Below are 14,486 nucleotides of genomic sequence, written 5' to 3'. Positions count from 1 at the left end.
AATATAAGTATTTTATTATAAAGTATTATATGAATGCCCACCTCCATTTCCCCTAGTAATGTTTTGCAGACGGCCAGCTCCTTCATGAGCTTCTTGGTGGCGTGCTTCTCCTTCTTCTCCTGCTTCAGCTTCTCCTTGGCCTCCTGAATGGCGTGTATGTTGATGGGTGGCGGCGACATTTGGTTGCTACCCGTTCCCGTTCCCGTTCCCACTCCAATGGCTGGTGGCGAGGGCATGGTCATCAGCTGATGCTGCTGATGCTGTTGGGGTGGCGACTGGCAGGCGGTTACGTGGAGGGCGGCGGCTGTGGGCGAGGCCTGCATGAGCAGCGGTGTCGGCGGCGGTGGTGGTGGCGGTGTGGGCGCCGGCGTCGGTGTGGGCGTTCGGGTACGAGTGGGCGTGACGGCCCGTGGCGACATGGCAACCGCATTGCCGGCAAACTGCATGGCTGGCGGCACTGCTGTTGGGTTAATCAATCCGGCCGAGAAGTTACCGCCAGCTGGCGGATAAACTGGATAGCCGCTGGGCATCACACCGATTGGAAGAGGCACCACCTCATCCAGCAGCGCCGTCGCAGTGCCGTTATTATTGGGCGGGGGGATGTGATGCGCTTGGAAGCGGCTGTTGCTGCCATCGATCGAGTTGTTCGCAAGATGCTGCTGCTGTTGGTCCTCGTAGTTCGTGGTGGTGGCGGTGGCCACCGAGGCGGCCAACGAGTGCGCCGGACTGCAGAGAGCAGAGGCATTATAAACTGGAACCCGGACCGTGGACTCCGCCGCCCCCCTCAGCCGCCCGCAGGCCCCCACACTCACCTCAGTGGCGCCGCCGGCAGCGAATTCATCGACTCATCGTGCGAGGAGTTCAGCGACGGCGGCTGCTGCTGATGATGATGATGGTGGTGCTGGTGCAGTTGGTGGGCATCCCCGCCTGCCAGTGGCATCTGCTGCTGCTGCTGTTGCTGCTGCTGCTGTTGCTGCTGCTGCTGTTGCTGCTGTTGCATGTGATCCATGGCCTGTGGCGTCTTGCTGTTGTCACTGCGTCGCTTGGCAGATCCTCCCGAATCTCGATCCCTGTCCCTTCGCGATTTGCTGCTGCTGCTGGTGGAGCCACCGGCACTCCGTTTCTTGGGCGGCGGAGCACGGGAGATGCAGCCGTGGCAGTACCACTTGCCACGCGGCACCTTCAGCAGCGGTGGAATGTAGCAGTCGGCGTGGTAGGCACGCGGACACAAGTCGCAGTAGATCATCTTGCCCACTGGCGATGGTCGATGGCCACCGCAAACGATGCACTTGCGTTCATTCGTCGCCTTGTTCACGCACTCGTAGCAATACCTAAAAAATAAGATAAAATATATATTAAAATTATTAAATATTTGTTAAAATTAATTTCAAGTTTTTGTTGGGGAAACAGAGAGAGTAAGAGTGCCACAGTTTCTCAACGGTTAACGATCAACGCTCAACAAGACAACGCGGATTAATGTGACATGTGAGGAATGAGGATGTTTTTAGAGAGATATATAGAGGAGTGGTATCGCTACAGATAGCTACTCACCAATCGCCATCGGGAATGTTGTCCATCTTGGGCTTGAAGCAGTAGGTGTGATAGCCCTTGTCGCATCCATCGCACAGTAGCAACTTGTCCTCGTTTTCGCCGGACGTGCAGAACTGGCAATTCTGTAAGGAATTTGAATATTTGCTAGAGTTTGTATTGTTCGCCGAGCGTCTGCGTTTTGCGCTCTTCTTCGTCGTCCGTTTGCCAAAGTCCGTGTCGGAGTCGCTAGTGTTTGAGGATGGGGATGGGGATGGAGATGGAGGTGGTGGTGATGGGGATTTCGTTTTTATGGGGCTCTTCGATTGGTTTTTATGCTGCTGCTGCTGCTGCGTAGCGTGTCCATTTTGAGCGAGAGCCTTCAGGTTGATTTTGATGCTCAGGGGAGCTTTTTGCTCTTGCTGTTTGGTTGGCGTCTCCTGCTTCTTCTTCTTCCCATTGGGGGTCAATTGCTGCTCCTTTTTCTTCTTTTGCTGCTTTTTCACGGACGTTGCCTGCTTTTTGGCGCTGCTCTTCTTCTTGCTGGACTTGTTTTTTGTTGCATACTTTTCGGATGGCGGTTCGAAACGGTTCGTTTTGAGGGGTGGGTATTATAAGCGGTCGTGGTGGATTTGGTGGGTTTGGTTGTCGTAAGGGGTTCAACGGTTATCGGTAAACGGTAACGGGCAACAAAAGCATTCATGTGTATGTGTGTGTACGTGAGGCATGTGGGTGTTGATTTTGTATGTGTGTGTGTATGTGAGTATGAAAGCGTTAAATTTGTTGTAATTTTTTTTTTTAGCAAGAACACCATGAAACACCACAAGCAACAAACAAACAAGTCAAACATTCAGCCAGAGACAGTTAAGAAAGAAAAAATAAGACCGGAAGAAGAAATAAACAAAATTCAAATTAATTTCACAGGCAATTTTCAGATTCTTAGGGAGAGATGCAGAAAAGGGATACTAAAAACTATTTAAATACAATGGTAAAACAAAAAACAGTTATATCACAATTTCTAGTTAAAATTTATAATCCTTAAAAATTTGTAAAACTATTTATCTACTATCTTGAAGGCATTATATTTTGATTTTGTAAGATGCTAAAAAAAGAGCTGTGTCTTAAAAATACTACTAAAAGTGCACTTAACAATTATCCGAAATGAAAAAGAAATATTTTTATATCTAAAATCTCATCTCTTTTCCTTTTTTTAACTTCTTCGTTTTAGTAACGGTAAATACGTTTAGTGTGTTAAATTCGAAATGTTTTTGCCATGCGTGTGTGTACAAAAATGTGAGGGTGTGAATGGTGAATGTTAGTGTGTGAGTACAGTAAAAACAACAATGAGATGGACCACAAAAAAATAGGACGGGTGCCAAGCAGGTTAATTGGTTGGTTTCTCTTTGGGATTCTCAAGGGGTTATCCTTCAAATCTCCTCCTGATCTTACCGCTTTCATAATGCTCTTGTCCCAGGCCACGCAGGATTCCAGGACGTACAAGGCCATCGCCAGCTGGGCGGTGGTATGGGATCGAGCCACTGCATCGCGCCACTGGACCAGACCCTTGGGAATGTGTTCCACCTTCTCGTCTCGATCGCTATCGCAATTGCTGGCCGGCGATGCATTGCCGGAGGTGGGTTCCCCACTTCCAGATTCACAGGGAGTGGCTCCTCCCGCGGCTGCCGGGTTGGCTCCTCCAGGTGCTGCTCCTCCGGTTCCCGAGGCAGCTGCCGCCGCCGCCAGAGCCATCGTTCTCTCGTTGAAGGAGGAGGGATTCAGGCTGTTGCCCGTTCCCGATCCCTGTTGTTGCTGCTGCTGTTGCTGTTGCTGCTGCTGTTGCGCCAACTGCTGTTGCTGCTGCTGCTGTTGCATCTGCAGGAGATACGCTGCCGCCGATGCGGAATTCTGCGTCTGGGTGGTGGTGTGCTGGTTCTGGGCAATCACCGCCAAGTGGGCATCGCCCGTCTGCGAACCCAACGGCGGCTTCAAGTAGCGCCTCTCGATGTTGGCCTCCAAGTCGATGATCCTCTCCCGGATCATGGGTATTATGCTCACGAAATCCTCCTCGGTGACATCCTCCTGCGAATCCAAGGTGAGTTCACTCTCCACGCGGTTGGGCAGCTGCCAGTTCTTAAGCTGCATGGAGGCACTGGCCACCTTGTCCTCCAGCGATTCCAGCTGCTCGATGAGGGCCAGCTCCACCCGCTTGGCCACCTTCGGGTTCCAGTCGCCCTTCTTGTCCGGCATAAGGAACTCCTCTGGGAACTCCACATCGGATTTGAGCTGATAGTTCACACCCAAATTCTGTTCCAGGCCAAGGAATCGCTGGAGGTTCTCCTGCAGTTCGCGCTCTCTCAAACCCGAAGGATTGAGGGTCTTCAGCAGCTGGCGAAGCTTCTGCTCGTCGTCCAGTTGCCACCAACCGTAACGCTGCCTGCGCGGCACATAGACGCCATGAACGCGATCCGGGAAGCCGGCCAGCTTCACCTGCTCCAGCAGACGATGCTCATCGGGGGTCATGGAGAGCGGCAGCGGTATGTCGATGGGTATGTAGGTCTGCACGCTGCTCAGCGACATGTTGGCTATGTTGTGGTAGTACGCCTGCGACAGAGCCTCATCCAAGCGGAGCTCCATCTTGGGCTTCACATCGTTGCTTTCATTTGTCCCACCTCCCGTGTCCGGGGAGCATCAGAGCGCAAGCGAAAAAACTTCTCCTTGGCGGCGGCGGCAGCCAGCTCATCCGCATCCGTTTCCATTCCACCGGCGGCGGCGACTGCATCGATATCCTTATCCAACAACTTCAGCTTGGCCCGCTCCTCATCATCTTCAGTCTCGTGGTGGCGATGAGGAGAGCCCAGACCGTTTTTTGACTCCACCTTGTGGGCCTTGAACTCCTCCACCTTGGCCACAATTTGCTTTTCATCGAGGCCGCTCAGCGAGAAGATGCATTCGTTGGCCAGCTTGCTGGTGTCCACCTTGCACTCGTCCATCGGTATGGAGTAGTACTGCATGTTGTTGATCAGATCCCAGGGATGTCCCTGCAACTGCAGCTGGGCGGAGCAGTTCTGGTTGGCGAAGCTGTTCTGCAGCTCCTGACCCACAACGCCACCCTCCTCCGCTGGAAGTTCACTGATTAGAGGCACCTCGCGACGGACAATGGAGAACCACTTGGGTGTTTCGTCGGCACTCGTGGTGGACACGATGATGCAGTCGTCCTCCTTCTTCAGATCCTCCATCTTGATCACTGCCTGGCCAAAGTTCTGCTGCTGGTTCAAACCGGCGGCTTCCAACTTATCACAGTTGTCGCTTCCATTGTTGTTGTTGTTATTGTTGTTATTGTTGTTATTGCTGTTGTTGTTGTTGTTGAGATTTGGAGGCATCAGAATGCCGGGCATGGCGGGAATCTTGATCTCCGCCTCGAAGTCCGTCTTGGTGGCAATCATCGTCGTCGGCGGCGGGCCCATCAACTCCATCTCGGACTTAACCTTGATCTCTGGCCTGGGAGGTTCCACCTTGGGCAGTGGCAGAGCTGCATCATCATCATCATCACCGAGGTCAACGATCTCCGGTTCCACCTTGTTGATTTCCGTAACATCATCATCGTCGTCCTCCTCCTCTTGATGGGCATTCTGATTCTGATTATTCTCGGTTGTTTCTGCATTCTGGGCAGGAACTCCCTCCTCCTGATTAGGAGATTCATCCACCTCCATTGGTTGTTCAGTGGTTTCCCCTTCAGTTTTCTCCTTCTCCGAGTTCTCCTTCTCGCCAGGAGCTTCCTTCTTGTCATCCATGCCCTCCAGTGCCTCATGATAACCGCAAATATCGTTTTGTGCCGATTCGAGTGCCTCAATGAAGATTCCTCCCGCCTTGGGCAACTTCCAGTAGCGACGCCAGAAGCGATCCTGGCCAAAGCAGGCGGCTCTCAGCTGATTGGTGCTCTTCTCCAGCGCCTCCTTGCAGTTGAGCGAAGCGCGCACAATCTTGTCCAGCTTCTTCTGCAGTTCGTCGGCACTCAAGCGATTGTCCTCGTCCTCTTCCACGTTCGTAATCTCCGAATCCAAATCGGATAGATCATCATCAATGATGCTAACGTCATGGTGATGGTGTTCATCGTTCATGGAGTTGCGTGCTCCGCTCTTCTTGGCCTGCAGCAGGGCATTCATGTCGCCTCCAGTGGCTCCACTGGTTGTCGGTGTGCTGGATCCATTTATCTGATAGGTGGGCGTGGCCATCTCCTGTTTGCTGGGCGTCAGATTGTTTTCCGCTGGAATAATGCTCTTCGCTGGGCTAACAAGGGATTCCTCATCGACTACACCATCCACCTCCATGGGCTGCTGCTGCTGGGGATCCTTTGTGGCCGCCTGCTCGTCCTGTTCCTCCTCCTCCGGCTTCTCGCCATTCGGTGAGCCACCTTTGGCGGTCTCTCCATCGGTTCCGGCAGCAGCTGCTGCTTCCTCCGCTGCCGCCGCCTTGGCCTCCTCCTCCGCCTTCAACCTCTCGGCATCCAGCTTCTGCTGGGCCATCAGTGCCTGCATCGCCGCCTCCCGCTCCGCTTGAGCTCGTTCGTAGGCCTCAATCCGAGCCTTGCGCATGTGGAGCGCCTTGTATTTGCGCACCTTCATGTCCGTCATGTACTTCTCCTTGCGCATCTGGGCGCAGGTCTCGAGGCTGCCATCGATCTGGCGCAGCACGGCCTTGTTCATCAGCAGATCGTTGCAGAGGTGGGCCAGCATCTGGGCTTTCCTGGTGGGATTCAGCGCCACGAAGGGACGATCCTTCAGCGATTGCGACAACTTCCAAGTGTCGTTCTCATGCAGTAACTTATAGTACTCCTGATTCTTTACCGAATGCGATACAGCGGAATCGGCGTCCAGCTGGTGATGATCGGGAACTCTCCTCTCCCTTTCGCGATCCACAGTGATGCCGTGCATTTGACGCACTTCCCCTGTTGCAGTGGCATACAGATAAATCCTCAGGATCTCCGACACATTCGAATTTGTGATATCCGCATTGCGAAGCGATTGTCCCAGCAAAGTGGTGTGGCGACCGGGATTAGGAACTCCCGGATCCTCGATGGCACAGACCAGCAGATGGGTCATCACCGACAGCAGCTCCTCCTCGGCATCCACGCTGCTGTCGCTGATTAGGGCATCATGCAGATTCTGCAGCGATGGAAGTGACTCCATATCGAAGCCCAGAGTTTCCCCAAAGTTGTGCAGGAACTCGAAGACCATCAGCAGATCGGCCATCGCTTGGCCGGGCAGACGGTTGCCCGCAATCCTCTCCAGCTCTGGGATGACCAGCTCTTGCGGCAGTTCCGAGTCTTCGTTGGGCCGTCGAATGATTTGCAGAATCTCGGCATCGCGCTTTCGCTCCGCCATGCGACGCTCGCGAAGAAGCAGGCGATCCAGCACCAACTGGTGCTTCTTCTTCTCACGATCCTCGAACTTGCGACGCAGCTCCAGCATGCGGATGAGACTCATGTGCTGGCGACGACGCTCCCGTTCCTTTTTTGGGGAATACATAATAAGGTGAAATAATATTAGCAAACATCAGATGATTTTTAATAAGAATTCTTACCATTTCGGCAGCCAACAGCATCTCTTTCTGCTTTTGTAGTTCCTAATATAAAATTATAGAGCAAAAATGTTTATGTTAAAAAAAATTAAGAGGAATAAATAGTAATGTAAGCGATTTGAGGCTTTAATAAATAAAATATAGCAGAGCAGCAACAAAGCAAACTTAAATCCCTCAAACTTAATCAAAAATCTCTTTAAGAATTTAAAATTTAAATACAAATCAAGCAATAGATTTTATATAATAATGTATAGATATTTTTCTTTAAATATTTTTGAATAAATAAAAAACTCGGAAAATCCCTTAAACCCCAATTTAAAACGGATTTAAAGCGGATAAAGTTATAGGAAAGGACAGAAGGTAAGGTAATATGTACCTGTTCCTTAGCTAAAATGGCCTCCTGACGACGCTTTTCTTTCTCCTATTGCAAAATAAAAACCAAATTATACACAGATTCTAGGCAGGCATATATAAACTAGACTGACCTGTTGCTTCTTGAGCAGTTCCTCCTGCTTTAGGCGATCCAACTCCTCCTGACGCTTCTTGCGCTCCTGAAAATATATTTTGTACTTGAGTATATAACATCTAACATTTAAAACTATTTTAAGTTACCTCGATGGCCTGCTGGTTTTTGAGCTCCTTGTCCTTGCGCTGCTGCTCCAGCTTGGAGTTCTTCTCCTGGCGCGCCTTCTCCTTATTCCTGGCCAATTCCTCCTTTTGCAACTTCTTGGCATCGCGCATCGCCTGCTGCTGCTTGGCAATCTCGATGCGCTGCTCCACATTGAGTGTCTGGCGAGTGAAGACCTTGAGATCCTCAAGTCGCTTGGCCACATCCTCGTCCGTCATCCGTATGTACTCCCCGTCATTGGCATACGGTGGTGGTGCAGGTTGCAGGAACGAACCAACAATGGCTCGAGCCGAGAAACTAAAGTTCTCACGACTCAGATTCGATGGCTGCTGCTCCAGAATCTGTGGAAAGTTCAATAGATTAGCTGGGTATTAACTAGTTTATGTTAAGTGTGATCACAGTTGCCAATTTGCAAATTTTTGTCCTTAAAGGTTACTTGAAATTATAAAGACATTTATAGAGGATATTAAATAAGATATAAAACTCCAATTATTATGGTTTGTTTAAAGGTTTTAAGTTATTGTTAAGTGTTCCATTTGTGTCTTTAAAATATTCAAAAAAGTCGCCCTACAAACTCACAGCAAAAACCTGTCCGTTGCTCTTCAGAGGAGTCGTGCTGCCAGGAGCGTAATAGGTGACCTCGCCACGGATCTGACCCTGTTTGGTCAGGCCACGGATCACCGTCTCCCGCTTCCAGCCCAATTCCAGTGGCACCCGTAGCTCAGCCACGTTCAAGATATTAGCATCCTCACTCTCCGATTCAGATAATCCACTTTCGGCAGCCACACTTTCGGAATCCGTCGAGGTTTCCATATGGGCATTGGCTTCGCTTAGCGCCAAACGGATTTTCTCCTGTAAGAGAAGGATTATAATTAAAACAAAATCCAATATGTTTTCCTCGATAAACTTACAATATCAGCACCCTGTTGAAGCAGTTGTTGGGTGGCCAACATGGGCTTTAATCCCACAGCTCGGGATTGAGCCAACAGCGAAGCCACCGTGTTCTTCTTGGGCTTGGATACACCGCGTCCCAGATTACGAGGTCTGCCCTCCTTGTAAGAGGAAGATCCTCCTCCTCCTCCGCCGGAACCAGATCCCGAATTCGAAGCTGTTCCAGAGCCAGCTCCTGCTGGAGCCGGAGAGGTTCCCCCGCTGCCCGAAATGGAACCACCTGGCATTCCTCCAGTTCCGCCCAACGCAGCCGTGATGGAACTCAAGCTCTGCAGGCTGTTTCCGCTCTGGCCAGTGGCCACCGCCTGATAATCACCAGCTAGATTGCCCAGCGCTGCTGAGGAAGAGGAGGAAGCTCCTCCTGCCGCATTTGCCGAGCCAGTGTTGCTCTTATCCGAGGGTTTCATGGAAAGATTGAGTGGCGCATCGAAGTCATCGATGGTGATGGGATTGGAGGCCGAGCCCACGGCTCCGCTGGGTGTCAATGCATTGGCATTTGCCTTCAGGCTGAGATTCACACCGCCAGAAGTTGGCGCCAGATCGGTGGTGAGGTCGTGGACCTCTTTTCCCTTGCTCGAAAGGTTATACGCGCCATTGGAGGTGATGGTGGGTGGCAGTTTGATCACCTCCACGCGATCACTGGAGCTCTGGTTGAGCAGGTTGCTACCCGATGCGGAGGAACTGGTGCTGGTGGTGGCCGCCGCCGTCGAGGAGCTGGCCTTGCTCACGCTCAACTGATCGAGCGGGTTGCCACCACTCATGCCCGGCAGCCCGACCAGTCCAGCCATTCCGGGGATACCGGCTGCTCCCAGCATCCCGTGCAGCTGCTGCTGCGCCTGCTGGTGTTGCTGCTGCGCCTGCTGATGCTGCTGCTGGGCAGCCGCAGCCATTGCTGCGTACTCCATTTCGAGTCTAGCCCGCTTCGCGGGACTGAGACCTGAAAAGGCAAGCAGAGAGGAAATGGCATTTGTGGTGCTGTCGAGCTCTTTTTGTGCTTGTGCTTGTTGCTGTTGTTGTTGTTGTTGGAGTAGGTGTTGTTCTGCTTGGTGTTGTTGTTGTTTCTGTGATTGTTGTTGTTGCTGTTGTTGTTGTGTGGTTTGCTGTTCTGTTTCGGATATAGTCTTTTTGCGACCGCGCGAGGTAGTACCAGGTATCTTGGGTCCCACAATCGAGGACGTGTACTTGATGATCTCCGTGTCCGGTGGTAAACGAACTCCCAACAAAGATGGGTGCTCACTGCCAGTGCTATTAATATAAAATAAATTTATTATAGAATCTAAAAGGAATTTTAGTACCACAACTTACCCCATCATGTAATCCTTGGCGCTGGACTTGCCCGATCCCGAATTGGAACTGTTACCGCCCATCTGCGACTGCTGCTGGGAGGAGTGATGTGGCGATGAGGTGACCGTGGCGGAGGGCGACACTCCGGTGCTGGCCGCAAATGCATTCATGGCCGCCTGCATGCTCTGCTGCGGCGTCATGCCAAGCGCTCCGAACTGCGACAGCGAGTTCAGAGCGTTCAGCGAGGGATTGTTCTTATCCCGATCCTTGCCGGATGACGAAGAGGAGGAGCCCAAGCCCGCATGCGGCGACATCAGCGGATTGCTGCTGGCCAAACTGGGATGCATTCCTCCCAAAGATGAATTGCTGGCACTCACACTGGTCGAAGCCTTGCTGCTGGACATCATTCCACCTCCGCTGCCCATTCCCAATCCATGGCCGTGCATCGAGGAGGAGGATGAGCCTCCTCCGCCGGACTTCTTGCCACCAGAACCACTCGATCCCGAGCCGGAGGCGGCGGCTGCCACGGCCTGCATGGCCAGCAGTTCCTTGTGCAGGGTCACCGGATCGTAGGCAGAGCCCGGATTGCTTGCCATGCTGCTGCTCGTCATGGTCGAGGGTTTTCCATAGGCACTAGCCGTGCTCTAAGGGATTTGAATTAAAAGTTTTAATTAGTATTTGATTAAGATTTCTTTATCTTATAGTGAATCTCACCTTGTAGCTCCCGTGACCTCCGCTATTGGTGGATATCGAACCGCTGCCCGTGCTCACCGACGGAATACTGGTGCCCGGCACTCCCACTCCGAATCCGTGCATGCTGGCCAATGCTGCTGCCGGATTATTTGCCGCAGCTGCTGCTGCCGCCGCTGCTGCTGCATTCAGACTGTTGGCCAGGCTCTGTTGCTGTTGTTGTTGCTGCTGGGCAGCTCGCTTCTCCTTGCGCGACTTGTTCGACTTGCTGCCCGAGGAACCCGATGAAGAGCCCCCTCCACCGTTGCCACTTCCTCCGCCATTGCCACCGCCTCCGCCTTGACCCAGTACTCCAGCTCCCCCAGCGCCAGCACCTGCTCCGCCAGCACCACCGCCCATTCCCATGCCAGCTGGGCCAAAGGCGGCCGCCAAGTCGGGATGCGGAAAGGGCGAGAGACCCGAGGCCTGCAGGCGACTGAAGTAATCCTGGGCAGCTAGTTGGGCCATCGACCACCAGCCTGGAAATCGATAAAGGAGCAGGTTAGAAGTGATTTCTTAATATGGTTTATGAGTTGCTTTAATCGTTTATTTACTGGTAATTAGCTTATGAGGAGGAATATCTACTTGAACTAGTGGAAAGTCTTTACTTGGTAGTTAAACATTAATTGCATTGCTTAACAAATTTATATTAAGAGGGAAATTTCTTTTTAGTACATTAATATTAGGAGGGGAGTTGTTATTTTCTATTTTTAAGAGTGGTTATTGTATTACAATAAACTAAGACCTATTAAGAAATGAAACAAAAATTGTGCTTGACTATTTTTCACTGCCCTGCTCAGGGTAAAGCTTTTCGGGCAGTGTAAAGCGAATAGCAAACTACTGAAAGTAATAATCTAGGAGGGTTTTCTTCAAATGCTTTGCACGTGTTAAACAAGACATTTGCTGTTTAAACTCCTTACGAATTACAGGAAATAGTTATCAGATAGCAAGTTTTTTTTTTAACCAAGCGAGAATCGAACTCGCGTGGATTTTGTATGATGATTCAGAGGGCAAACATCGCTTTAACGCTTTGCGCCAAAGCAGACGCTAAATTCGTACCGCCGAAACTTTTTTCTTGGGGAAGCGCTTACTAAAATACGGAATGTGCCGACATTTTACTCACTTGCTGGATGCAAACCGGCCAAACTGGCGGCCTGGGAGGCGGCCACCGCCATCGTGTTCTGGTGATGATGGGCTCCCGCCGCCGCCGCCGCTGCAGCGGCCATGGAATAACGGTCATTGGCAGAAGCGCCCGCGGCCTGTGGCAGTAAACCCAATCCGGCAGCTGCGGCGGCATTGAACTGCGAGTTGAACAGCGGATTCGAAGCAGCTGCAGCCGCCGCTCCAGTGGGATCACGTCCCCAGTAAGCTGAAAGATATGAGATAATATATTAAATAAAGATCATAATTTAAGGTGTTTAAGTTAGTTATAACTTACCGAACAGGGAAGCCGCATCTAAAAGGCCGGTGGGGTCATGTGGCCCCCCGGCTCCAGCACCCCCTCCTGCATTCGAGTTTTTGTTTGAGTTTTTGCCATCGCTGCCATCGCCGGCATTTTTGTTCATGTTCAAAATCCCCTAGTGTTTACGACCAACTACTATTGTGCGTAACATGCGTTAAAAGTCTGCAAAAAAGTTAGTTTTATATTAAATTAGCACTCGTGATCTCAAACATTTTCCATTGTAATCACAACATTTGTAATCCATAAGATACAATTCATCAATCGTTTTTGATTTTCAAATTTTTTCTCTCTCCGCTCTTACTCCACTCTCTGTGTTGGCAATGCCGCAACGCTTGGGCGAAACTCGAGCACAAAGCAGAATCGGCCGAAATATGGAAAGCAAAACAAAACTAAAAAAAACTACACGCCAGCGAGAGACAAACACACGCACAAAACGGAAGCAGAAGCTGCTCTCTTTTACCAATACACCTGCACTTCGGCGGCAGAGCGGCAAATTCATCGCGCAGTAAAATCGGTGGCGAATTCAAAATTTACGCACAAATTTGCAGTTTGTTAAACAATAAATATAAAAAAATTCCCTCTCGAAGGAAATCTTGAACCTTACAAGTCATGCGCAAGTTGTAGCACTGCCCCATATAAAAAAGCGAAATAATTAAAAAGAAAATTCAAGACACCCGCACTCACACAGACTGCAGGCGGCGACTGCGAAAACCGATGCATACACAAGACAAAAAAAAAAAAAAAAAAACGAGAAAAAATTTGATTCACGGTAAAGCGTTTTTTTAAGGAGGGGGGTTTTTGTAGCACTTTAGCAAATTCATTCATGAAATTTGTAATGTTCCTCTCCTCTTTTTTCGCTTTTTGAAAATTTAACAGACAGCATGTCTGCTGTTTTTGGCTGTTAATTACTTTGTTTTTATGACTTGTACTTCGGCAGCAGTTTACGCATTTTTTTACACTGGCTATTGCATTTTGCGCGATTTAAATGTACAATTAACAAAAATATTTACAAGCGCCGCTCGACGACGCGTCCGTCTGTGTTTGTGATTTCGCGGCGAATGTGGAAAGAGTGCGGCGGTGGACCAGTGGAAATGAAACAACCAAGGGAGAGCGCGGGCGGGAGAGAGCCGCCTCTTTTTGTTGTGGCCACGCACAGTGGTTGATAATTGCACTTTTCTTTTAGTCATTACTTATTTTTATTAGTTTTAGATGTATTAATCACTTTAATGATCCAACGTTTAGCCCGCTAAGGTGGAGCCCACTATGGCTCGCTTATAACTGTAATTGCGCACTCTTTTTTCCTGCTTTCTTTCGGTCTTATTTTTTTTGTTGTTACGCATCGGCAGGCGACAGATGTGCGCTCTTATCAGGGGAGGGGGCGCTAGTCAGAAAAAGAGAACGCGAGAGAGGGGGGAGTCTGCGAAAGAGCGCTGGCAATTTATAACAAGCAAGAAATAAAACAAACGGACAGGGCGACTTGGTACAGTGAAGCTTCCTTTATTTTGATCCTAAGCAGAAAACGTACTAGGTTTAATCAAGTAGTATTGAATTTTACTATGCTATCGATTTAATTTAGCGTACAGCAAGATTTTAAAAACAAAGTCGGTTTTAGCACAATTGACACTGTAAAACTTTGCCTTTTGTCCTCTTCTTCAACTCGGGCTCTGCGTTTGGGTTCACCCAAACCGCAAGTGGGGGTTGGGGAACTGAAAAGGTGGAGCGGGAGGGGAAGACAAGAGGGTGTAAGCAATATGATTCGGGCATTTGTCTTTGACACTGCCACACTTCGCTGCCTCTGCTTCTGCCTGCGTCGCGGGGGTGGCAGCGCAGTCGACGTCAACGCCGGCGATTGGTAAGGTGTGTGCGAGTTCTTGTTTCTATTTCTTTTTGCACTGTGTGTATTTGAGCCTCACCCCTCTCACACCCTCTCACACCACCTCTCTTTTTTCACATCAATATTTGTGAGTGACAGCAGCGAGCAAATGTGAAATTCTTCTCATATTGTGCTGGCGTCACTCCACCACCCACCCGCTGCCCTGCCCCCTCTGATATACCCACCATTGTTGTTTGCTCTTGATTATCTTCTCTCTCTAGCTCAATTGGCCGACTGTCTGTCCATCGCTCATGAGTTGCCTTTATTTCTTTTTTATTTGTTGTATTTTTCCCCCTGTCTTCTCGTTTGCGTTTTTTTTTTATATATGTATGTATGTACATACGTATGTCAGTGTTCGACTTCGTGTTATATCTTTTACCCACACAAATGCAGATAGCGCCGCTGATTCGTTTGATTTGTCATTAAAAAAGGTTTACGGCTGTATTTCCTTTAGT

At 50.0% G+C, this 14,486-nt stretch overlaps 1 protein-coding gene across 1 annotated transcript in view; it reads right to left on the bottom strand.

Moving 5' to 3' along the window:
* Positions 1 to 14,486, bottom strand: part of LOC108086426 — a 34,812-nt gene that overhangs the window by 1,433 nt on the left and 18,893 nt on the right. The window contains 15 exon segments of the mRNA XM_017183331.2: positions 42 to 726; positions 813 to 1,331; positions 1,552 to 2,093; positions 2,977 to 4,211; positions 4,214 to 7,034; positions 7,108 to 7,149; positions 7,481 to 7,525; positions 7,590 to 7,655; positions 7,717 to 8,073; positions 8,312 to 8,584; positions 8,644 to 9,928; positions 9,989 to 10,611; positions 10,682 to 11,175; positions 11,820 to 12,065; positions 12,135 to 12,320. Of these exon segments, the coding sequence (XP_017038820.2) occupies positions 42 to 726; positions 813 to 1,331; positions 1,552 to 2,093; positions 2,977 to 4,211; positions 4,214 to 7,034; positions 7,108 to 7,149; positions 7,481 to 7,525; positions 7,590 to 7,655; positions 7,717 to 8,073; positions 8,312 to 8,584; positions 8,644 to 9,928; positions 9,989 to 10,611; positions 10,682 to 11,175; positions 11,820 to 12,065; positions 12,135 to 12,261 (9,360 nt within the window). The 5' untranslated portion in view covers positions 12,262 to 12,320.

Source organism: Drosophila ficusphila, unplaced genomic scaffold (assembly GCF_018152265.1).
Source record: "Drosophila ficusphila isolate 14025-0441.05 unplaced genomic scaffold, ASM1815226v1 contig_414, whole genome shotgun sequence".
In the NCBI taxonomy this organism is placed as follows: Eukaryota; Metazoa; Arthropoda; class Insecta; order Diptera; family Drosophilidae; genus Drosophila; species Drosophila ficusphila.
Note: the sequence above shows the minus strand (reverse complement) of the source record. Positions and strands in the feature narration are given on the sequence as shown.